The 25,981-nt window shown below is 38.0% G+C and overlaps 2 protein-coding genes across 4 annotated transcripts in view; one reads left to right on the forward strand and one right to left on the reverse strand.

The window, feature by feature from the left end:
• Positions 1-390: 390 nt before the first annotated feature.
• On the forward strand, positions 391-17,326 carry LOC124386827 (Fc receptor-like protein 3). 3 transcript variants are annotated; one of them, XM_046850804.1, is made up of 8 exons: positions 391-478; positions 4,654-4,689; positions 5,367-5,663; positions 7,295-7,585; positions 8,013-8,288; positions 8,586-8,834; positions 9,010-9,126; positions 10,496-17,326. In XM_046850804.1, exons 1-8 carry the CDS (start codon positions 421-423, stop codon positions 10,540-10,542), a joined length of 1,371 nt encoding a protein of 456 aa, XP_046706760.1. In that variant the 5' UTR covers positions 391-420; the 3' UTR covers positions 10,543-17,326. The 3 variants fall into 3 exon arrangements, with proteins under 3 accessions (XP_046706760.1, XP_046706762.1, XP_046706761.1); XM_046850806.1 differs by lacking the exon at positions 391-478 and adding an exon at positions 841-969; XM_046850805.1 differs by lacking the exon at positions 391-478 and adding an exon at positions 1,979-2,046.
• Positions 17,327-17,713: 387 nt separating this feature from the next.
• The window catches only part of sorcs2 (sortilin-related VPS10 domain containing receptor 2), a 151,962-nt gene continuing 143,694 nt past the window's right edge, over positions 17,714-25,981 (reverse strand). Inside the window, exons 19-27 of the mRNA XM_046851044.1 lie at positions 25,164-25,350; positions 24,763-24,896; positions 23,414-23,537; positions 22,206-22,318; positions 21,930-22,052; positions 21,665-21,764; positions 19,342-19,444; positions 18,196-18,353; positions 17,714-18,053 (exon numbers count right to left, since the gene is read on the reverse strand). Of these exons, the coding sequence (XP_046707000.1) occupies positions 17,989-18,053; positions 18,196-18,353; positions 19,342-19,444; positions 21,665-21,764; positions 21,930-22,052; positions 22,206-22,318; positions 23,414-23,537; positions 24,763-24,896; positions 25,164-25,350 (1,107 nt within the window). The 3' untranslated portion in view covers positions 17,714-17,988. The remainder of the gene's footprint in view (positions 18,054-18,195; positions 18,354-19,341; positions 19,445-21,664; positions 21,765-21,929; positions 22,053-22,205; positions 22,319-23,413; positions 23,538-24,762; positions 24,897-25,163; positions 25,351-25,981) is intronic.

A 25,981-nucleotide genomic window follows, 5' to 3' on the forward strand; every position in this document is an offset into this window, starting at 1 on the left:
GTAAAGTGCTGAAGAAAAGGGGGGGAGGGGGAGAGCAGTAGAAAAAAAATAGCAGACACGTAACACCCATGATAGAGCTTTCCCATTTAGTAGCGAGATTAGGAACGCGACCTTGGAGCCTTTGGTGGGGAATCTTGAAGTTTTAATCTCGACGTAAACACCGACTTGTCGCAGGAAGCCGCTGCACTCGGCCGCTTCGCCGGATTAGGAAGCCTGAAGTGCCTTTGGGCTGTAGGAGTCAAACTGTGCCGCCGCGCTAGTGTGCACAGGAGCCAGTGCGAACAGGTGCAGTTGATTAGTAGAAGTAGGGCAGGTGTAGGTGATTAGTAGCAGGGAGAGGCTGAGTGAGAGTGTGAGCCTTGGAGGGAGGCATGGCTGGTGGTTCTCGGACACAACTCTTTACTGGTTTTTCTTTTCTCCATGCTCAGTGTGACACACAACACAAAGTTAAATGAACGTTTCTCCATTTTACCTGGTTGTAAGTGTGATTTCTATATTGCCCACAGCTGTTACTTGCCACAGGTGTGTCTAAATACAAATTACAGGATCATCACATGCTTGAAAAGCAATTATTTCTTACAATTTTGACAAGGTGCCAATCCTTTTGTCCATTCCATATTTGAGTTCGGTGTAAAATCTTATCAAGTTTGACTTTTCTTCTGTTTTTTGTTTTTTTTTGTGTGTGTTGTTGCGCCGCAAACAAAAACAATATGCATGTGAATACCAAACCATTTGTGATTGGAACAATTTTCTGAGAGAAGTGTTGTATTTTATTGTTGTATTGTAATTGCAAAGGTGCGATATTTTTGGCCATGACAGTCTCTCTCACTTCCTCTAGCATCTTTATGCTTGTACACAGGAAGTGGTTAAGCTGTACCACACACCACAGCTCATTGACTCAGTTAGTCAGTCAGTCAGTCAGTCGTTAGAGGGACAGGATGAAGTGCAGTCCACTCCTTGTAATGTTCTGTGAGTAAACGTTCTTTTTATGTCTTCATTCAAATGGCTGTAAAGTTGTTTATCTGCAGTCTGAATGTCCTGAGTGATATGTTAATTTAGTGATCAGGACATTGTGTGTACTTTAACATGCCTGCTCAGGTGTATCTAAATGACAAATGACTAACAGTCCAATAGGTTTGAGTATTTGTCTAAATTACAGGTCTCAAATCATGCAATGAGTCTGTTGGAATCTGTATCTCTGTCCTGCTATAATCTGACATGATCTCTAAATGTGCTGAAAGAAAATGTTAGTCATTTTCTTGGTGTTGTGGTGAGTATTGTGATACTCTAGTGGTGTTTCCTAAGAACATCTGTATGTGCTATTTTTGTTACTATGATGGCCTTTGAAGGGGAAACCATCTCCTAGCAACAATTTTACTGCCGAACACACTAACTAATGCACAGCCCTAGTGTAAGGCCTGAGCGTTGAGATCAGAGGGTTATTTTCTGTGTTAGGTTGCCAAAAAGTGGGAGGTGTAAATGTCGACTTGTGAAAGCGAGAACTGACACGCGCTGCAATCTTTTTTTAAAGCCAGACTTGCTAAAAAAAAAAAAGAAACAAAGAAAGAAAGAAAGAAAGAAACAAACAAACAAAGAAAGAAAGAAAGAAAGAAAGAAAGAAAGAAAGAAAAAAGAAAGAATGAAAAAAAGAAAAAAGCCTTTCACGAATAACAATGTCTAAACTTACCTTTATCCAGAGTAACTTACAATTATATCATACATACAACTGAGCAGTTGTGGGTTATTAAGGGCCTAGCTCAAGCGCCCAGCAGTGGAAGCCTGGTGGTGCAGAAATTTAAACTTGACTTTCCAGGTAGACATCATAACCCATTTTAAGTGCACACTGTGCAGTTATTAATAGTGCTTTGTGATCGTTCCTTGTTAAGACCAGGGCTTAAACCACGGTCGTCAGGTTAAGAGTCTAACACTCTAGCCACGTGCCAGTGGGAGCATCTACGGACTCAAATGCAGAGGACGAGCCAGGAACAGCAGTGCTGATGAGATGTTCGTTGAGGATGGGGGAAAGGGAAGAGCAAAATTGCAAGGGTGAGATATTTTGTCCATATATATATATATATATATATATATATATATATATATATATATATATATATATATATATATATATATATTTCTGATGGGTACACTGTGGTCATAAAGGGATGGACATGGTCAGCAACAATACTCAGGTAGGCTGTAGCATTGACACAATGCTCAATTGGCACTAATGGGCCCAAAGTGTGCCAAGAAAATATCCCTCACACCATTACACCACCACCACCAGCCTGAACCGTTGATACAAGGCAGGATGGATCCATGCTTTCATGTTGTTGACGCCAAATTCTGCCCCTACCTTTCGAATGTCGCAGCAGAAATCAAGACTCATCAGACCAGGCAACGTTTTTCCAATCTTCTATTGTCCAATTTTGGCGAGCCTGTGCGAATTGTCGCCTCAGTTTCCTGTTCTTAGCGGTCAGGAGTGGCACCCGGTGTGGTCTTCTGCTGCTGTAGCCTATCCACCTTAAGGTTTAACATGTTGTGTGTTCAGAGATGCTCTTCTGCATACCTAAGTTGTAACGAGTGGTTATTTGAGTTACTGTTGCCTTTCTATCAGTTCGAACCAGTCTGGCCATTCTCCTCTGACCTCTGGCATCAACAAGGCATTTGCGCCCACAGAACTGCCGCTCACTGGATATTTTCTCTTTTTCTGACCATTCTCTGTAAACCCTAGAGATGGTTGTGCGTGAAAATCCCAGTAGATTAGCAGTTTCTGAAATACTCAGACCAGCCCGTCTGGCACTAACAACCATGCGTTTGAACCACGTTCGAAGTCACTTAAATGACCTTTTTCCCCATTCTGACGCTCGGTTTGAACTGCAGTGTGTGTATATATATATATATATATATATATATATATATATATATATATATATATATATATATATATATATATATATATATATATATACATATATATATATATATATATATATATATATATATATATATATATATATATATATACATATATATATATATATATATATATATATATATATATATATATATATATATATAATGTATATGTATATATATATATATATATATATATATATATATATATATATATATATATATATATGTATATATATATATATATATATATATATATATATATATATGTATATGTATATGTATATATATATATATATATGTATATATATATATATATATATATGTATATATATATATATATATATATATATATATATATATATATATATACACACACACATATATACCACTCATACACTTATATACCACACACACCACAGCTCATTGACCCAGTTAGTCAGTCAGTCAGTCAGTCATTAGAGGGACAGGATGGAGCGCAGTCCACTCCTTGTAATGTTCTGTAAGTAAATGTTCTTTTCATGTATTCATGTCCTGAGTGATGAGTTAATTGTGTGATCGGGACATTGTGTGTACTTTAGCATGCCTGCTCAGGTGGATCAGTGTATCTGAATAGCAAATGACTAACAGCATAGGGTGAGTATCGAGTATGTGATATTTGGACATGAAGCAAAGGAAATGAAAAAAAAAGACAAGGAAAACTTTCTGGAAGGAAAACACTGAGCATGATTGGGGAACAAAACTTGGCAATGAGTCAGCATGTGACAGCGGCTAGGTATACAAAACCCGAATGTGCAAGGCGTAAATAGTACATGAGTTGGTAGAATGAAAAAGAAGCCCATAACTGACATCTATTGGTGGCACAGGAAAATACACCCTGACAGTTGCTTGTCAAAACGTGCTAACCTTATCACTGTGTCACACTGTAGGATCTCAGTTGTCATAACTGTACGACAGTTTAAAGCTGACGCAGCACAAGAAAAAGACTAGTTCGAATTTTGACGTCATTGATCCGTGGCACATTTAGACCTACATTCTCTCGCTAACAATAGCTAGCAGTAAACAAAAACAATCTGAGAAAAATTTTGCCGGAATTTCATTGCAGGAAAAAATCCCAACAGCCATTAATTCTCTGTTGTTCAACAAACTAGTGTTCAAAAACTACATATTTTAGCTTCAGATCATAGGAATTGTTTCATTTGTCACAAGATGGTCCAAATCGCATGCACAGTGTGCACCTGCATTTTCACCTTCCATTGCTGTTCTGTGGGACTCCCAGCTAGTAACTGGGGAGGCCATGGGAATAAAGGAACATGACCACCACAAGCAGCCTGAAGTGTTCAGATAAGGCAGGTTCACTGTATACATCATAAAAACAAATCCTGACTTGTCATGTTGTCAATGTCATTCCCTTCTACAGCCTTGAGGAGCAATGCTGGATTCCAGCACAGAAGGTTTTTGAACCCCATAATTTGCAATAATTTGTTCTTAACATTGCATATTGTATATAGTTAGAGCGATGCTAATACAATCTCATTTGACTTGATTTATTGTAATGTAGTATAGTAATAATAAAAAACACCAAGTAGCCATTGTTGGGCCCCTAAGCAAGTCCCTCAACCTTCACTTGCTCAATATATATATTTTATAATATATTTTTTCTTGATCATTTCAAATCTCGTGGGTTTTTAATCATTGCATCTGAAATGTGCTAATTTTCCTTTTCTGTTCCCTTCGTAGTGCTGATCGTGTGTATACGAGTGCCACGTGTCCGAGGTGATTCCTTTTATTTACTCTTTAATTTGTGTCCATTAGTTTGGACATTACTATGCAGAATTTGTCTCAGTGTTTTGGAGTCTTATCAATATTCTTTTAAATCTGCAAAGAAAGACTCTTGATTTTATGTTTCAAAGGCTACAGTTTAAAGCTTCGATGTTAGCTTGACTGAACTGTTCACTTGAGGCAGGTTGGGGTGATGAATTCATGCTCTTCTGAAAATCAATTCTGACCATCCACATCATTAAAAAGAAATCCTAAACAGATCAGGCATCTGTTTCATTATCTTAAGCTGTACATCTTCCATGAGCTGACGATATGTCAGTGTCGGAATCAACCAGAAACTCCACTGCATAGACAACAGCACATTTACTTTTAGGGCAATAGGAAGATGCTGTTATCCAGAGCAACTTACAATTACCCTCACTAGCACTAGCATTCACCAACACCACCATGATCACAATACTATCTTCACCATCTTCTGAGTGCCGTCTTCACCTCTCTAAATCTTGATTCATTGAAACAGAAGAAGAACATATTTTAACTAATGCTCTTCTCAGAAGACATTCCCTTCTAAGACCTAAAGGATCAGTGGTCCATTCCAGATTACACTGACTTCACCTCTGCACATTGGAAAGTCTTCATGTATATTCTATTAATGACCGAATGTTTTACAGGGAAATCGAAAGCTGTGGTTTTGATAAAGCCTGATACACATGTGTTCAGAGGAGAGAGAGTCCGTTTTAGATGTGACATAAAGGAAAGAGAAGACATTGAGTGGACCTACAGCTGGTATAAGAATAATAAGACACTCCACACAGAGGAAAAAAACCAGATCTTTACAGACAGCACAATGCAGGAGTTCGGCATCAGTTCTATAAAGGACTCGGACAATGGGAGCTACGCCTGCAGAGGACACCGGAATGACTCTCAGACTTCAGATGTCAGTGATGATGTTATACTGACCGTATCAGGTACGCCCAGATCTGGAGATGGTACAATTGTGTAACCCTCTTACTATAGGGCAGGGGGTGCTACAATTGTATATAATTGTATGCTGGAATAATTGTGTTGAATGGATCATTTATTTTCTTTTGCATTTGAAACTGGAACTGAAATGAATTATTGTGGAATTATTTCTGGAAATACATAATATAGACAAAGGTTTGCGTACTCCTAACCATGTGCTTTTTTGAACATAAAATTCCACATTTAGTCCCAATTTGCTGTTATTATGATCTCCTTTTCCTGGGAAGATCAAGATTGTCAATTTCCAACCCATGGAAAGCAGTTCTGTATCATGTCTGACCCCAGCTTTCCACTGGGATCAATAATTTTACAAGTGGTCGGGGGTCAAAGGTATGTATCTGCTGTAATCCCTCCTCAGTCAGCAAAATCCATATTGCTTGAAGGCTGCTGCATTAACCAATCAGATTGCGATTTGGCCACTCCAAGGCCCTCTAGAAAGTGCCCACTAAAGTTGCCATTTTCCCTTTCTTTGATTGAATGGTTAGAGAGTTCACTAATCGGTCCTGCAACCCGCATCTGTAGCAAACTGCATAAGCTTCAATATATTCATGTGGATTTAATAGCTGTTTTTTCATTCCACAATGTCTGACAGATGAGAAGAAATTGATTTAGGTGCAGATACACTTAAAAGAACATTCACAAGACAGACTTCTAAAGAAAAGCTGGATGTCTTGATCAGCTTTTTTATGCTTCATTTATACTTTTAATTTTTTTTTCCGTAGAATTTGCACAAAAACAAACATTTTGCCTTCATTTCAAATACCTGGAAAAATCGCAAAGCATGGGAAAAATGCAGGGAAAACCGTAGGTGATTTGATGAGGATAATATTGATGCTCCTGCTAGAGATGATGTATGCGGAGGTGCAGTTGTGGCTACAGTGACAGGAGATGTGTTGAATTGTGTTCATTGGGTTATAAATACAACAAATTAAAATGATACAACCGGCATAAAAACTGGTATTTTCTAAATATAATAATAAATGTGAATCCACTGTGTTGTTGTTTGTTCATTTTGCTAGCTTGGGGGTTTGAATTTAGCGGTAATGTATTATGTGTTAGTGGCCGGAGCAGCCCCTTTAAGAAGGTAGCGGATGTAGGTATGACATGTGACCGAGGCATCATGACATGCATCAAAAGTGAGTCATCGACAGATGTGGCGGAGAGAATCCGGTCATTTTCCAAAATAAAAAATCATTCAGAATCAGATAATAAATAAAAAGGAAATAATGTTAGTTATGTATTCTTTCTGTGCGGCCCGGTAACAATTGACCCACGGACTGGTGCCAGTCCACGGCCCAGGGTTTGGGGACCACTGGTCTAGAGGATGGCATGTTCAAACAGCACATTATGATCACGGGTCAGCAAGATTTTAGCCCATATGGTGTAGTTTCCATGCTGAATAAAAAGTAATTTTCACAGCTAAATAAAATCCTTTCATAAAATATGATAGAGGATCTGATTAGTGTTTGAAATGTTATTTGCATTGGATTTAAATACAATTTATATTCCTAGCAAGATTTTTATTGTGAATTTATCTTATGTACAGATTTCTAAATTTGTATTTCCTATTTGACAGAGAAAGCACATGTAATACTGAGAGTATCTCCACAGAGCTGGCTGACCGAAGGAGATTCTGTGACTCTTAGCTGTGAGGTTAGAAACTCCTCTCTAGGCTGGACATTCAGCTGGTACACAGCCGTTCCTTACAGACAAATACGAAACAGTCGTGGTGATATTGTTTATGGAAACTTATATACACTCAGTCCTGCTACTCTCAACCACACTGGAGTTTATGTGTGCGAATCAAAGAGAGGAGATTCAAGCTATTACAGAAGTTCCAGCAACCAACAGCCAATATGGATCACTGGTGAGCAAAAGAGAGTGTCAAAAATTAGACATGTGAACCTAATGTTGTCAATATACTAACTAGGCATAACATTAAGACCACCTGCCTATCGTGTTGGTTACTATTATTGTAGAACCCCCATGTAGGTATAGTGTGGAGGAAGATTGAGGAGGCAGTATAATTTTGAACTGATCACTGGGCTCATGTTTATTTAGTCTGAGCTTTCCAGTGCACTCATAAATACCCAAACTAAACATAAACTGGGTCTTCCTGAGGCCTGTTTTGCACCTTGCAGTCCAGCAATTATTATTACAACTAGCTGTAATGAAACAAAGAACTGCATCCACAATGTTCACAGCTGGCACTAGACCGTGCCCTCACAACCAAATAGGTGTAAATGTGTTCAGTGCATGTTTTAACATATGACTTGTAATGTTTTGTCTTTAAGGTAAATCTCCTCCAGTCTCTCTGATCATCAAACCCAACAGAGCTCAACACTTTACAAAAGGCTCCCTCTCACTAAGGTGTGAGGACCTGAGTAACTCTACTAGATGGACCGTGGGACGGTACACACAGAGAGAGGCGGAGCCAGACTGTGTATGGTGGGGATTAGTTACAGAATCTACTTGTAAAATCAACTCCCTCTCCACATCCGACTCTGGAGTGTACTGGTGCGAGTCTGAGTCTGGAGGCATCAGTAATCCTGTTAACATCACAGTGCATGGTGAGTCTTCACATAGAGTGTTTATTGGAGAATTGGTTGATGATCAGAAGGGTGGTGGTTCAAGCCCCAGTATTGCCAAGCTGCTAATTAGGGCCCTTGAGAAATGTCCTCAACCGTCTATGCTCCAGGGGTGCTGTATGGCTAAACCTGTGCCCTGACCCCAGCTTCCTAACATAGCTGGGATTTGTGAAGAAAGAACTTCACTGTGCTGTAATTTACATGTGACAAGTAAAAAGTACCTTTATTCCTTACTGTTGTAATCCCGTTGTCAAGTACATGTAATTCTCTGTGTTCTAGATGGTGATGTGATCCTGGACAGTCCTGTCCAATCTGTAAATGAGGGACATAATATAATTCTTTACTGCTTATATCGTAACACAAACTCCCTAAACCAACAAGCTGATATCTATAAAGATGGATCAGTCCTCCAGAACCAGATTACAGGCGAGGTGATCGTCTATAATGTCTCAGAGTCAGATGAAGGTATCTACCACTGTAAACACCCAGACAGAGGAGAGTCTCCAAAAAGCTGGGTCTCAGTCAGACGTAAGAAATCATTTCAGTTACATAATTCTGTTAGATTCAGTATCTGTCTATAATGCTAGGTTTAGTACTTAGCTTGTGTAACTCATGTACTGATTTATATACCATTATATTCAATAGTTCAGCATGAATAGTGTTATCATCATTATTTGTATCTATTTATTTATTTTTACATCAGGTCTATCACATGTACAAGCTCCATTCTCAGTCCTCATGCTGATCAATAACATAGTGAAAGGCTCTCTGTATCTGCTGGTCACCATCATTCTGCTGGTCAAATGTTACAAAGCTCGGGGTAAGAACCCTTTCCCTAACAAACTTCATTCCACATCCTGAGCATACCAGCATTACAAGGTGGTATCAAAAAGTTGTTTTTTGTTTACAAAAAAGAACTTTATTTATTTACATTTACACACTATCACTTTCAAAAGAGTCCCCTTGCACAGCAATACAGTGCTCCCAGTGTTCCTGCCACATCTAAAATGCGTACTCAAAGTCTTCTTTTTGAAGCATGTTAAGCACCTTCTGGGTTTTGCACTGGATTTCCACAACTGTGTGACCTTTGAGCTGGATCTTCATCTTTGGGAAGAGGTCCGCAAAAGCCAAATCTGGCAAATAGGGTGGATTCAAAAGTAAGATCACTTGAATTGTTCTCCGAAGATCATCATGCACAAGTTGCCGAACAGTTTCAACATTTTCAGTGGTTGGGGTCGTTGATGGTTTTCCTGATCTCTCATCATCTTCCAGTGATGTTCTCTTGCTCTTGAAGCACGTGTGCCCCTTAAAACACCTCGAACGACTTATTCTAACATCAGCATATGCCGAACGTATGTCATGTCAGACGTCTCTGTGGCAGATTTGCCCAGTTTCACACAGAATTTCACGTTTGCTTTTTATCTCAAAACGTTTTGATACCACCGCATACTGTATGGCCACAAGTTTGTGGATACGTGACCATGATATTTGCATGTGCTTTGTTAACATCAAATTAATTTAGCTCCCATTTGCAGATAATCTTCATATTCTTCACTGGATTTTGGGGTGTGGAAATTTGTGTCAATTCAGCCACTAGGGTGTTAGTAGAGTCAGGTCCCAATGTAGGTAAGGTAAGTGGGTGTGGGGTGCAGTCAGCATTGAGAGTTGAGGTCAGACCTCTCTAGCATGTCACTGAAGACCTACTCTAACTCATTAGGGATGTAGTTGCTCAGTGGTTAAAATGTTGCCTTCTGATTGGAAGGTCATGAGTTCAAATCCCAACACCACCAAGTTGCCACCGCTGTGTCCTTGACCAAGGCTCTTAACCCTCAGTTGTATAAATGAGATAACTGCTAAATGTCATGAAAATGTAATGTAAATCATATCTTAATAATTCTGGCTTTATGCACAGATTAGTCGTCTAGTTCAAATAAAGGGAAACATTTTTTTCTAGCGTATCAGATGACATCCAATAAAATTGGATGTCTCCGAATATGGAGGAACAGTTTGGTGGAAGAACCACATATGGCTGGAAAAGGCAGGTGTCCCAATACTCCTGGCCATACATTGTATTGTACAGCGATTCTGAAGATGAATGAATGAACAATTTTTTTTTTCACTCGAACACACACTGCTTGCTTGCATGTAATAAAAAACTGTAACGAAATCCCTGTATGCACCCTTAACAGGTCACAGTAATGAAGACAGGATGGAGAACAGAGTCGAAGAGGACTGATTTCAGCTAATACTGATCACTGATCTTTGTCATGTTAGCATCAAAGGAGCTTAGCATTTGTACACACTTCCTTGTTCTAACTGGATTTGTTCAGCCTGTGAGCGTTCCTTACGAGGTGAACGTTAACGAGCATGTAGTGTGGAATGAAGCTGACGTGCTGCTAATGCTAACTGCTAAGTAGTAGTTAGCAAAGTGACTGACTCTCCTTATTGCCTCAAGGTACTGAGGCTTAATGAAACTTAATGGAACTCCACATATTCTAGAGGTTATTAGAACAGCAAAAGAGCCCCGAATGTGGAATGGCATGTTCACTTGGTCCACAAACTTATGTCCATAGAGTGTTAGCTGGGATACTGACTTTGTGCTTTCAAACTATTTGATAGGTTGATGTATTGGACTGATGCATTGCTGTTGATATCCGCCATAATTGATTCTTAAAATAGCAGGCTCCTCACATTAATCTTCAGTTGCCAGGCACCGTGGAATGCTTTGACAGGAAACCTTCTATAGAACCCACTGATTTATAATACAACTGTTCCTTTTGTACCTCACCAACAGGGTAATAATAATAACATCATTAGATGTGGTCAGACCATGGTTGTTTATCTCTATGTGCACTTTTAGGCAGTGATAAATGATTTCATGCAGACAATATGGGCTTACCATGAAGATCCAACGATCATTTAGACCTCATGCTCATTAATATGCTAATCAAACAACTGGATACTTTTTTACTTTTTTACTTAGATAAAAATAAATGAATAAAAAAAAAATAATCTCTGATGGAATGGGGTGCATTAGTGCATACAGAATGGGCAGACTGCACATCTGGAAAGTATCTATCAATTCTAAAAGGTATATACAGGTCTAGAGCAACAAATGCTTCCGTCCAGATGGCTTTTTTAAGTGCAGGCCTTTAGTATAACTTCATAGTAAAAGAGTCCAGGTGCTGAACTGGCCTGCCTGCATTCCAGATCTTTTACCATTAAAAAACATTAGTACATCATGAAACAAAAAATACAACAAAGGAAACCCAGGACTGTTGAGCAGTTTGACATTAATGGGACAACATTACTCTTTCAACTGGTTCCTGTAGTTCCCAGACATTTATTACATTTAGGCTGTTGTTGAAAGGAAATTGGATGCTATACAATGGTAAACATGACCCTGTCCCAAATTTTCTGAGACAATTTCTGGCCAATAAATTAAAAATTACCTTATTTTTTTTCCAAAGTTTTTTTCCCCCACAATTTAAGCTTTTGATATGTTTTCTATCTTTGATTGTAAATAAAATATGAGTTTGTCTGCTTGAAGCATGAGCATATAATAAACTGTTCATTCAATTATTTTTTTTTGGTGTGAACTTTTCTCTTTTTGGATATTTTGCAATTGATTATTGATATTTCTAATCTTTGTTAGTTGAAAAAAAGGTTGTAAACACTGCACTCTAGTGGCGTCACTTCGTGGGTGCATTGTGGGTGATGTAGTTTATGGACAATGTACTCTTTAAATCAGCATAGACCTTATTTGAGACAATCAGGCACATTTAAAGCTCCAACATGTCTTGAGTTTGATAAATGTGCCTTAGGGCATCCTTGTGATAAGTCTTTCCCAGATAAGCCACACCCACATGAAAAGAAAAAATATATATAAGCTTGTATGTAATGTAATTTACAGACCAGGCCACCTTTTTCAAATTGCTTTATGGATCAGTTTTGGTGTCCATTGTAGGTAAGGTGTACAGGAGTTAACATGGGCTACATGGCTTCATACACAGCAAACTCTGATGCTCTGTCCTGATTTATTTTTATCAGAGCCAACATCAACATTTTCAACTGATTTACTCTGTAGGATTGGACCAGAGATTCTAGCCTTCACTTCTCTGGTTCTCCAGGTGTTCTTGTTGGAGCACTTTTGGTAGATATAAATCACTGCATATTGGAATAAACCTCAAAAGACAAAAGTCTTTGGAGCACCATTGACAAGGTTCAAATTATGATGTCTAGACGGCTGGACAGTCACATTATATTGTCTAGACTTGCAGACATCATAATTCTGCAATAGCTGCTCTTATACTCACAGTTAGAAGGTTATTAAGGTAACCTGATTAAGTTATTATTATCAGGGTGGGCTGGGTCTAGTGGGTCTACTGTAGTGGGTTGGGTCTACTGTAGTGATGCACCCAGGAGCGTTCTCTTTGTTGTTGTTGATTATTATTGTGTTTTATTGAACAGATCCAACGATTAGAACAAACCTATACAGTAATGCGTGTGCGTGTTTTTCAGCGGTTCAGTGTAGTTCTGCAGCCCAGGTCATTTACACACAAAAATTAAATAAAACAAACAAACAAACAAAGATGAAAAACAAAACCCTTTGAAACATTTTTCCATCTGAAAACCAAAAACCTTGTTTCTTTTCCTCCAGCAAGCACACAACGTCCTTCTTTCAGCTCTGAACTACTGTTAAGTCAAATATGTGCATAAAGAGGTACCAAAAAAAAAAATGTTTCTCCTTCAAAATGTATCCCTTTTTCTAGCATCACGTTGGGGCTGAAACACGAACCCCGAGATGGTATGAAGTAGAGTTTTGGAAGAAAAATCCAAGCAGGTTCAGAATAGTGAAGGAAAAGCTGACCTCGGTTCTTGCATTGTAATTCAAACTAAATTGCTCATTTGACGAAGAAAAAAAAAAAAATCTGAATCCAGTGACGAGCTCTAAGAAAAAGTAGTTCCTGTAGTTTATCCAAGTTTCTGGAATTGATTTGTAGAAATTCCCCCAAATGAACGAGCGAATAATACGCCGTTGCATACGGAGCGGAGGAGTTCAGCGAATTAACATTATCACATGTGAAACTTTTGGACGTAGCGAGATGAAGAAATGTCAGCGCTCACCCAGGTAGATACTCGAGCTACGTGCAGTTACAGCATACAAACATGGAGGACACGGACTCCAACTCCCAGCAAACACTTTCCTGCTTAAACTCTCGTAAGTAGTTGGTATATTGATACATTCAGAGGAGGCTTTGTGTTCTGGTGTGTATCGATAAGTTCAGGAGTCTGTGACATGTTTCAGACTCTCCATCGAGCAACTCCAAGGCTCCACCAACATCCAGGCTATAGATGAAGGACCTTTTAGGGACGGGAGGAGTGCACTGAGCAGTCATGTGACAGGAAGTAAAAATGGTCCATGGGTGTCAATGAAAGCGTGAGTGCTGTGGATGTCTCGTCATTCTGAGCCATTGCCATAGATGAAGGACCTATTAGGGATGAGATGATCATGAGATCCCACAAAACCTCCCCATGGTTGAAGTTCATGTCCTCCATAACTATGGAGCTGACGCTGGAGCTGGTCTACCTGACTGAGAGCTGACATGGAGCTACATTAAAGACCAGTGTGAGAAATAATGTTCAGAATTGAAGCCATGTTGGCCTTTAGGGAATGTCCTGAAGCTCCGCCCACTTCCGAAAGGCGATCAGGAAACTGCACGATTTGGCCTTTTGTGTAAAAACTGTATCTGCGGAAGGAACTATGTACAAATAGAGGTTCTATACACACACACACACACACACACACACACACACACACACTAACTTTTATATACACAAGCCTATTAAAATGGTAATTCTCTTCACATATTGCACAATAAAATCTCTGCATCTAGAACAAAGATCACACCTACAAAATTCCAATCCTCCAGTAAATTATGGACTGAGCTGTAGATCATCAGGTTGCTACGGGTTAATTCCATTTCGTTTCATCGTTCTTTTCAGCTTTTCCTGACACTGAGACAAATGTAAATGATATTAAATAAAAAAGATACATTGCAGAGCGAAATATATTCAAACACCCAACCTTTCCACCCACATGTGGTTCTTCATCAAAACTTTTCCAAAAAAGTCAGAGGAACAGAGTTGTATCGGACGTCTTTGGATGCGGTGGCAAGAAATTTCCCCTTCACTTGAACGAGGAGGCCCAAACCTGTTCCAGCATGACAATTTAAACCCTGTGCACAAAGCCAGCTCCATGAGGATCTGCTTTCCATGAGTTGGAAGTGTGTGGAAGATCATCTGCTGTAGATCTATAAACCCTATTGAGATGAATGTGAACGCTGATTGCACACCCAAAATCGAGTGGGACATTTTCCCAAAAGAGTGGAGCTTATTGTAACAGAAATGTGGAATGGGATGTTCAAAAAAGAACATAGCAAACGTATCGTTGGGTGTCGACAAAGTTATTGGCATAAAATGTATCTTTTTTTTACGGTGTTTTGTTATAGTTCCCGCAATAAAATAAAACAGATAACAAAAAAAGAACAAACACACAAAAATATATGTTTTGTGAACACCCCCCACCACACACACGCACACGCACACACAGACATAACAATACAACAGACCACAAACATAAATACAATGTTTTGTGAGAGCTTCAAGTTTTAGTTCTATAAAGCAAAAAACAAACATGTATTTTTGTACACAAGCAAATACACAGAGACTAAACAAACAAACAAAAACCTCTGTATATGGCATGGAATGGCTTTTTGTTAAAGTCCCCACAAAACAAACAAAAAAATTAAAAGATAATAACTTCCGTTTTTGTTATTGTTCAAACCCCATCCCCAAACAAACAAACAAACAAACAAACAAACAAACAAAAACAATCATAATATGTCTTGTAGTGCTCCAGTTCTCTAACATTTATATGCAAAAACGAAGAAATAAGTGAACAAATAAGGGTTGTGGTGTTGTTCTTGAAGGTTCTATCACAAACAGGAACAAACCAACCAAACAATCAAATAAGCAAACAACCATTCAAACAAACAATCGAATAATCAAACAAACAAACAATTAATTAACAAACCAAAAACACTTACCCATAACCAACCAAACGAATAGCCAATCAACCACACAAACAAACAAACAAACAACTATTTAACCAAACAAATATACAAAGAACCACCAACAAACAAACCAACAACTGACCAAGCAAACAAACAGCCAACCAAAAAAAAAACCAAATAGCCAACTATAGAATCAAGCAACCAAACAACTAAACAAACAAACAACTAAACAAATAATAAACAATAAACAGCTGATCAAACAATTAACCAATTAAAAATTAATCAAGCAAATAAATAACCAATTAACTAACAAACCAAACAAACAAATAACCAACTAACTAAATAAACAAACAACAAATAATTATGACACAAATAGCCAAGCAACTAAACAAATAAACAAAAATTAAATGTCTCATGATTTTTGTTTCAAAAGAAAAGCGAAAAAATCTTTGATCATTGTTGTTGTTGGTGTAAAAATAAACAATCAATAACACAAACAAACAAACAAACAAACAAACAAACAAACAGTGAGTGTTTGTTTGTTTGGAGGGATTTTTGTTAGCTCCGTGTGAACGAGCTAACAAAACTAAATGAACGAACAGGCTGAAAACCAAACAACCAAAAACAACCCAAAGCTAATTTCGTTTATGAAGCTTTTTTTTGTTTATAGTTCCATATGAAGCCATCCAACAAACAAACAAACAAAAACAGCTTGTGAGTTTTTTTTTGTTCTAGCATTATAAAGTTTATACATAAAAGAAAACAAATAAAAAAACAAACAAATGTGAGAGGTTTTTGTATAGTCGTCTCCCTAAACAAAGACCAAAAACAAGAACAAACAGACAAACAAATACTACTTTTATATGTCTTGGGGCAGATTGTAGTTAGTGTTGCAAAACAAAGCAAACAAATGACCGAACAAAGAAACAAACAAAATGGTTTTGTGAGCGCTTTTGGCTTTAGTCCCCGTCCTGCTTCCATCATCTGAAAAATCTTTAAAAAAATTCCCACAAACAAACAAAACACAAACCCTGCTGCATTTCTCCTGAATAGAACAATCTACACGGTTTGGCCAAAAGTATTGGGACACCCACCATTCCAGCCTTATATGGTTCTTCCCTCAAAATCGTCCAGGACGTCTTTGGATGCCTGAAATTTTGCCTTCACTTAAACTAGGAGACCCTGTTCCAGTGAAACAATGCAAACCCTGTGCACAAAACCAGCTCCATGAAGATCTGCTTTCAATGGGTCTGTGTGGAAAATTTGAGCTATAAACCATGAGATGAATCTAAACGCTGACAGAACCCCAGGCCTCCTTACTTCATCTCACCTCCATCAGTACCTAACTTTACCAACACCCTCGTCTCAGAATGAGCATAGATCTCGACAAAATCTAGAGGAACATCTTCCCAGAAGAGTGGAGGCTATAAGAGCAGGGAATGGAGACTCATTGTGGAATGAGATGTTCAAAAAAAAGCACATAGCAATCTTATGGTCAGGTGTCCACAAACTTTTGGCCATGCAGTGTAAGTGAGGAAGATCTTTCCATCCGTTTGTGGACAGAATCGCGTGAAACGTTATTGCATCAGAAGCTGAGAATGTGGATGAAAGGAGAAAGAAGTGACAGACAGAGGAATTTATTGTCTAGGGTTCCCTTTGGCTGTACGTATAAACATGGCTACTTCTGAACATCATTCACACACACACACACACACACACACACACACACACACACACACACACACATACAAACCACCATCACCACCACAGACATCTAAAAAAAGGTGACCTCTGGGTTCCGTAGTGGACTCTCTGAGACAGCCAATCAGAGTGCACTGAGCAGTCATGTGACAGGAAGTAAAAATGGTCCCTGGGCGTCAGTAAAAGCGTGAGTGTTGTGGACGTCTCGTTGTCCCAGGAGACAGGAAGGAGGGAGAAAAGGGAAGGAGACGGAGAATGGACTGACCCGACAGGGTGTGGGTGGGTGTATATATGTGTGTGTGTGTGTGTGTGTGTGTGTGTGTGTGGGTGTGTGTGTGGCAAGAATTAAGAGGAAAAAGAGAGAGAGAGAGAGAGAGAGAGAGAAAGAGGGATGATGATAGATGATGAGATAGATACTTAGACAGACAGCAGGCAGACAGACAGACAGACAAACAGACAGACAGACAGATAGATGAGTGAGGGATGATAGATAGATAGATAGATAGATAGATAGATAGATAGATAGATAGATAGATAGATAGATAGATAGATAGATAGATAGATAGACAGACAGACAGACAGACAGACAGACAGTTAGATAGATAGATAGATAGATAGATAGATAGATAGATAGATAGATAGATAGATAGATAGATAGATGGACAGACAGACAGACAGACAGACAGACAGACAGACAGACAGATAGATAGATAGATAGATAGATAGATAGATAGATAGATAGATAAGTGAGGTGTTGCTGTGCTGATGGTTAACATGTGCAGTTTCCCGTTTCCTCCTGTCTGGGCGTGTTAGGGTCATAAGTGGGCGTGGCCTAAAAGCCATTGTCCATTCAGGTGTGCAGAGTTAAAAGCAGCCTCCTTCCTGGTGGGCGGTGCTAAAGAGCATCAGCTGCTCAGGTATCCGTGGAGTTCCCTCGATGTGATGCTCAGCACGACACCCGAGTGATTACCTTCCAAACAAAACAAAAAAAAACTCATTTACAGCACACCGTAACCATAGCAACCCCGCTACCTATTCAGACGAATGAACGAAATCAGGATGGCGGATCTTCTGAGCTTGGATGTTTTACCATCCCGTTCTGAGGGCCGTACCTCGGCCGTTCCCCAGCGTCTGAGAGTCGAGGTCGTCGTCGATAAACTCCTCCCCCTGGATGATGTGTTGCGTGTCGTCGCTGTGAATGACGGGGCTCGTCATCTCCTGCTCCTTCTCGTTGTGCATCTGGGCATAAACGTTACGTCCCGGCAGCTTCCTGCAACCAGAAAACAACTCGTTACGGTGCGCGGGGATTTCCGAGTCTCCGTTGCTATGGAAACGATATCGCATTAGAACCGGGGCGTATCATATAAACCTGTGCTATGGAGCTGCACTATACTTCGAGCTGTTCCTATGGGGAAACTAATCAACACCTCCTGACCTTTGTGGACAATGACCAGAAGATTGCTGTGTGCTTCTTTTTCGAAAATCCTGTTCTTAATTGAGACTCTCACAATGACCTCCACTGTTTCAGGAAGATGTTCTACTAGATTTTGGAAAAACCATGTGACCTTCACACACAACCTTCTACAGAAGATTCCCTAGAGGCCCTAAATTATTAGGACAAATCTGCGGGCACACAGATGTGGAAGACGTCTTTTGGATGTAGCTTGAAAGACAAAACATAAAATTGCCTGTCGTGTTTTTTTTTTTTTTTTTTACGCAGGTTATTATTAATTACATTTGTGAACGTAAACGGTTTACTTTTTTTTTAAGAATTAAAAATAAAAATGCCTGCTTGGTTAAATAGGATATAAAATAATACTTTAATATATTATAATATTTTATCACAATAAACATATATACAAATAAAATTAAATAAATTGAATTTTTGCAACTTTTTATACGACTGATGACATTGAACAATCATTTAAATAATCACAAATTATATTGATTGAATAAATGCAAATAAATGGAAAAATGAAATTCAATTAATTCAATTAATTTATATTTGTGTGTTTTACGTTTAATATTGAATTTTTTAAAGAAATGATCTATTTAACTGTTGTTGCAAATATTTTCAAGTTAAATAAAAAAATATTAAAATGTGTTTAAACTGCGGGGCAGAGACTAAACAACCTTGCCGTCCATCATTTAATACGTTCCTGCGGAAACTCGGATTGTAACTGTGTTCCGCACACAAAAAATGAGAAAGTTCGGTACGAATGCGTGCACCGTTACGCCACCATACAATAGAAATATACCTTTTAAACTTGTAGACGAGGAAGAGTCCTGTGGTGATGAAGGTGATGAGAAGAACGCCGGCCAAAGCCCAGAACCCAGGACTTGCGGCACCGATCCGAGAACCTGTGGACCAAAACACACACACGCGCACACACGCGCACACACACAGACACACACACAAACGTCACACTAAGTATTTGTGATATTTGTAATTTATCTTACAGCATGCAGATATACTTATCACCCTTAATCCCCCCCCCCCCACACACACACACACACACACACACACTTTTTTTCCAACTCTGTCATTTATTTCTATCTTCATGCAGTTTGATTCACACAAAGAGTGAAAACAGTGTAGTACACAGCAGTGAACGCAGTACACAGAGCATGTAGTAGAGAAAAAGTAGATCCACTCTGTAAATTATTACACCATTAAATTAAAAATGTCCCTTTAAACTTTCACTTGAGTAAAAGTACAAATGTTTTTGCCTTCAAATGTACTTAAGTACTATACTTAATGATTGAATGAAATACTATGATTTATTATAACTATAATGTTCCTGTTATTATTTTTATCACAAGACTCTTTACTTAATCCCCTCAGCGACCGTCACTGGATGAGTGAAACATGTTCTCAGAGCAGACCACATTTGGAGACATTTCTGAGCTTCCTTCCAAGTATAAACATTAACCTAATCTATTGCACAATTAAGTACACATCATTGTGCAAAACTTCGGCTGATTGTAGCCATAAAATGTATACAGCATCTATATTCTTATAATATATGACTTTTAAATGAGGCTTTAAGCAGCACTGGAGATACTGAACTCAGATCAGGACCTTTTCAGTACAATCACAGAAAACCTTCATAACATCACCTTAATTACGGAAACTAAAGCAATAAGTACTGTTTAACTCCACTAATATGCAGATAAAAGAAATCTTGTTGCTTTGTGTGTAAAAGCCCAGCAGGAAACAGTATAACCTGAGTGATGTACAGATATGAACCTGTTTCATTTAATACATTATCCTTTACTCTCCTCATAACCAGAAGAGTGATAGAGCTGCATACACTTTATCTTTTACACGTTCCCCCCCTAATTCTTTCATCTTTTTTATAAATTGGGCTCCTGACGGTTTAGACTTTTTCTGTCATGCCTAAACATGCCCTCTGCCTAAACCCACCACCACTAGGTGGCACTCAAAACACGTTTAAAACAGAGGTCCTTGAAAGATGAAATGAGGAGGCCTGGGGTGCAGTCAGCATTCACATTCATCTCAATAGTTTTGAGCACCATAGCATGAGATGTTCCACACACTTCCAACCCATGGAAAGCTGATCTTCATGTAGCTAGCGTTCAGCACATTGTCATGTTGGAACAGGTTTGGGTCTCCAAGTTCAAGTCATAGTTATGACTGAAGACTCCATATATTACATGATTGGTATCAATGTGGGGAAAGTTGCTGGGATTCAGAGTTGGTTTTTTCACAATGGTGTTTGTTTCCTCTTGGAAAATATGCACCAGCTTCATTTTGATGATATCAGCCTTCAGTTTCTTCTTCTCTCGGTCGCAGTCCGTACCAGTATTCATCTCTCTGCTTCTAAAGCACAAATGTCCTGCTCTTCTTTGATGGATCTGAGCCTGAGGACATCTCCTAATGTTTAGATCTTCACTCAATAAGAGAAGTTTCAAAGCTTAAAAGAATATCCCGAAGACTTTACTTTCCTCAGCGCTGATATTCTAACCGGATTTTAAGGACCAATGCTAACGATGCAGCTCCAGTTACAAGATCAAAGAATGGAGGATAGAAAGGAGAAGCTTGGTGGAGATAAGAGATAAAAAACCACCCACCGCTTGCTGCTGCTCTGGAAGACATGTCACTAGTTACCCGCCCTTAAAACACACACCAGTAATGATTTACACCTCGGTCATCAAGTGTGGTGGGGGAAAAAAAACGCTTTTTAAACAAAAGTTGTTGGACACCTGACCAGAATGTGCTTCAGAGTGCTTTTCCAATTTAACCATTTTGCATGCAATTAACTGATGCTGAGATGTTTTGGGGGGTTAAAACTATTCAGGTGAAATCAGTATAATATAATTTGATCAACATGACAAACAATTAAGAAAAACTGGAAAGACCCTACATAGTGCACAAAGACCAATATAAGTCTTATTTGGACTCATAGGGTATTAATAATGGTGCTCCACACGCCACAAAGTGCACTAGGTCCAATACGTGTCTCATTTGGACTCAAAAGACTAAAAAAAACCTCAAGAACAACTTGATACTCAAAAACATGGTGAAATATTATGAACATTGGTGTGGTGTTACAGTACCTGCATCAGGATTGGTCAGGGTCACGAGCACTCTGAGTCCACCTCGCACGAGGAAGCTGATGTTACTCTCTCTCAGAGCCTGCTTTATGGTGGACAAGCGCTAGAACACAGACACACACACACACACACACACACACACACACACACACATAATATTGTACAGCAGTGACACCCAGTGCATACACCAGGAACTGCACCTGCAAAACTATCTTCATAATACCAAAAATCACTACAAAGAGAGTTGTGTGTGCGTTTTCACCGATACCTTATCTGCAAAACCAGTCCTTGCGGTGGGCGTGTCCTCCGTGGGCAACAAGTATAAATCCGCTCTGGTTGGTAGCCCTGGCTTCACCATGGCAACCATGGAGTCCTGAGGAAGTCCTGTGATCTGGAAAAACATCCGAGAACCTTCAGGACATCGGAACACGTACAGTATAATGCTGCAATGTGTACGAAGCATTTAAGTCTTCAAAAACATTGTGTGTGTGTGTGTGTGTGTGTGTGTGTGTGTGTGTGTGTGTGTGTGTGTGTGGAGAGAAACCTTGGCCAACATCTTTGTCACCACATTCCCTACATCCTCTCTCCAATCCGGGATGTTTGGATTGAAGCGATCCAAATTGGGACTAAAGCCAAGAGGAATGATGTGGAAGTGATCTGATGGATGGACAGAACAAAGAGACAACAATAAACACAAATAAAAAAAGTCAATAATAAACACTAGATTTGGGACTGTAGCAGATCCTGCTGTTGGTACTAAATTATACAAATGAATATATATTAATCAGTACATAAAGGTTTATTTTGGTTGTATTTATGCAATGAAACAGTTAGTAGTCAATTAAACAAAATAAACGAGAACAAAATAATTTAAAATGTGTAGTATGTCGGAATTCTCCTGTATTTAAGGGAGTTAACGCTCAATTCTGTGCAACTGTGACACCCAGGGGACACACCAGGAACTGCACATGTAAACCTTCCTCCGTAACATCAAAAATCAAAAATCAAAAATCAAAATACTCTGTATGGCCAAAGGTTTGTGGACACCCAACTGTAAGATCGGTATGTGCTTTTTAAACATCTGATTCCACGCTGGTTCTCCATTCTTTGTTATAATAAGTTCCACTCTTCTGGAAAGATGTTTCACTAGATTTTGTTGAGATTCGTGCTCATTCAGGTACACTGCTGTTAGCAATGATACAGCACACTCAAGATGATGTAGGTGAGATCAAATGATCACATTTATATGTACAATATGGTTGGAGCTCTATAGCAGGAGATCTTTCACACACTTTCAACCCATGGAAAGCATTTGTTTGAGCAAGAAGCACATAAGGGTAGAAAAGTGACGTGTCCCAATACTTTTCCATCTAGGAGACCCAAATCTGTTCCAGTTTCATGAAAATGAAGAGCTTTACATGGCTGGAAGATCTTCACCAACCCTACTGAGATGAGCACGAACACTGACTGCACCCCAGGAACGTCCTCACTTCATCTTATTAACACCTTTGTGTCTGAATGAGCTACAAATCTCCAGATTCAAGATGATACAGAACAGGATGGATGTTTGTATGCAGGTGGAAAAGAGGAGGAACGTGCACCGCTTGAATCATTGATTCTTAATGGACCCCTGGGCTGAAAACCTCAGCCGTTTGAAATATCTAAGAACATTTATAGGGAGTTATGGGAACGTATGTACATGTCTGATTGCTGAAAGTAAGACATACAGGATATAAATAAACTCCGTCTCACCGTAAACCCGTACGGTTTTGCTGTCCTGCACGGTGGAGCGGCCGTTAGAAGCCTGAACCGTCACGGAGATCTCACCCACTTCCGAAAAACTCGTCAGTATGCTGTTCTCCAGAGTCAGCCTCGGCTGTGGGGGAAAAAATAACACACACACAAAATACGATATTGCGTTTTCATGATACCTAAAAAAAATCTGCTAAATATATTATCATTAAAAAAATGTAATAATAATAAATAAATAAATATGATCAAAAATAAAAAGGCACCTGTAGGTTTACATTTTTTACACTTTTATCTGTATAGTAAATTATTGTATTTATTTATAAACCTTTACAAAGTTTTTTTTAAATATCGGAATTTTTGTTATTTTCCATTTTAAACACATAATTTGTAGTTTTTTATCGATTTGTTCTGGGTTTATTTTCATGATTGATTCTTTTTAGTATTTAAATGATTTGTTTATTTTAATTAATTAATAACACAAATAGCATATTTTTTACTCTTTTTTATTTGCCAAATCTTTAAATTTATTTAATGAATATACATAATTAGTTACAAATAACAAACACATTTTTACTCTTTTATATTTGTCATTTGTATATATTTTTTTTACAAAATCCTATTTATAATCGATTTAATTTAATATTTTTTAATTGTATATATATATTTTTTTTTTCTTCTGTGCTCCCAGGATGTCACATGTCTACGTTCGTGTATACCAAATTTCACAAAATTTATTTCTCTACAAAATAAACAAATTTTGTTTTTACTCCTAATTTAAAAAAAATTCTCAAAATGAAATAATAAAAAATATATTATATTTAATTTGTATTCACAGTTTAATTATTTTTTTTAATTTAATTTCATATTTATGCATGTCATAGCTCATGTATTATTTATTTTTAATTATTAATTTATAATGCTATATTCATTATTTAATTAATTATTTAACATCTCTACATTTGTACTTATATTTTAGACAAATCTTTTATCAACAGATCATTTTTATATAATTTTTTTACACATAATGCATATTTTAATAATATATATATATATATATATATATAATATATATATATATATATATATATATATATATATATATATATATATATATATATATATTTTTTTTTTTTTTTTAATTTCCACACCATTTTTTTTATTCAGAATTTGTTCACGTTCAGATTTTTGTATTTATGTTTTAATGATTCCTTCATTCGCTCATGGAAAGCATGTTTTCCTCTCAGTACTAAACACAGGTTTCACGAGCTTTCGGAAAGCAGCGTTATGGGGACGTCACTGAAAAACTGTAACTGAACCAATTCATCAATGAAATAAAAACAAAAGTCCACCTGTACTTCATCGCCAATCCACCAGTAGTACACGGTGAGGTTCGAGTTCTCAGGAAGCACCACAGCTGACAGGTTCACTTCCTGTTTCCTTCCTGCAATGGGCACCACTTCCAGATGGACTTCCTGTAGAGGCACTGAGAACCCCGACAAGAACATGTTACCTTCACGCTGATACGTCTGAGACCAGCAAGGCAAGTGTGCAGTAAATATTCCACAACATCTCTGAGGGATAAGGAGCTAATGATGTGTGAGGAAACATCAGCCACATTGTGTATTCTGACGTTCCCATCAAACACCACATTCTAGCTCAATATCTACAGTGTTTCAGTGCTCAGCTGCTGGCAGGGCATTATGGAGATAAACCAGGATGATCAGGAAGGAACCTGAGTGACGTGACTCACGTGCGACACGGATGTACAACGTGGCCTGATCGTGACCTCCGCTGTTCTCCGCCTTCACGCTGACCCGATAAAATCCCGGCTTCTCGTAGCGATGCTGGATCGGTTCATCCGTCACTGTCAGGTTCTGATAGATCGCACGGACTCCGTCAGAGAGGTCCACCTGGTACCGGGTACTGCTGGTATCACCCTGAGAGAGAGACAGAGCGAATTATATTCATCCTTTTTATATAAAAGTAAAAAATAATAATTATAAACATTTGATTTTTTACATCAAATATTAATATATAATGTATTTCTTTATCAGTTGTTCATTTGATACATATTTATTGTCTAATATTATTTGTTTTCCTCACACACAATTAAGTATTATTTTAGTATAATCTATTTAATGTATTTTTTGGTTGGAGGAATGGAGAAAGATTTCTATATGAATATTTTTTTTTATAATTTATTTGAACACAATTAATTTCCATTATTTTGTCGTTATTGTTATATTTGATTTAATTTTTTTATTTGTTTGTTTTTAATCATATATTCCTGAAGTCTAATTGCCCCCTTCCCCCCACAATGTTTTTTCTATTTAAATATTATTATTATTATTATTATTATTATTATTATTATTATTATTATTATTATTATTATTATTATTATTATTTCTAATTCTTTTCATGCGTGTTTGTCTTGTGTGCTTCATTTATTGTATTTTTTTTTTCCAAATGCTTTGTAGTGTCCTACTATGGATTTTTAAAACATTATTCACTTATTTTGTACCTGTAGTTTTTTTTTTTCACCATATCTTTTGAATTAGAAAAGGATTT

The sequence above is a fragment of the Silurus meridionalis genome, chromosome 6 (assembly GCF_014805685.1).
Source record: "Silurus meridionalis isolate SWU-2019-XX chromosome 6, ASM1480568v1, whole genome shotgun sequence".
In the NCBI taxonomy this organism is placed as follows: Eukaryota; Metazoa; Chordata; class Actinopteri; order Siluriformes; family Siluridae; genus Silurus; species Silurus meridionalis.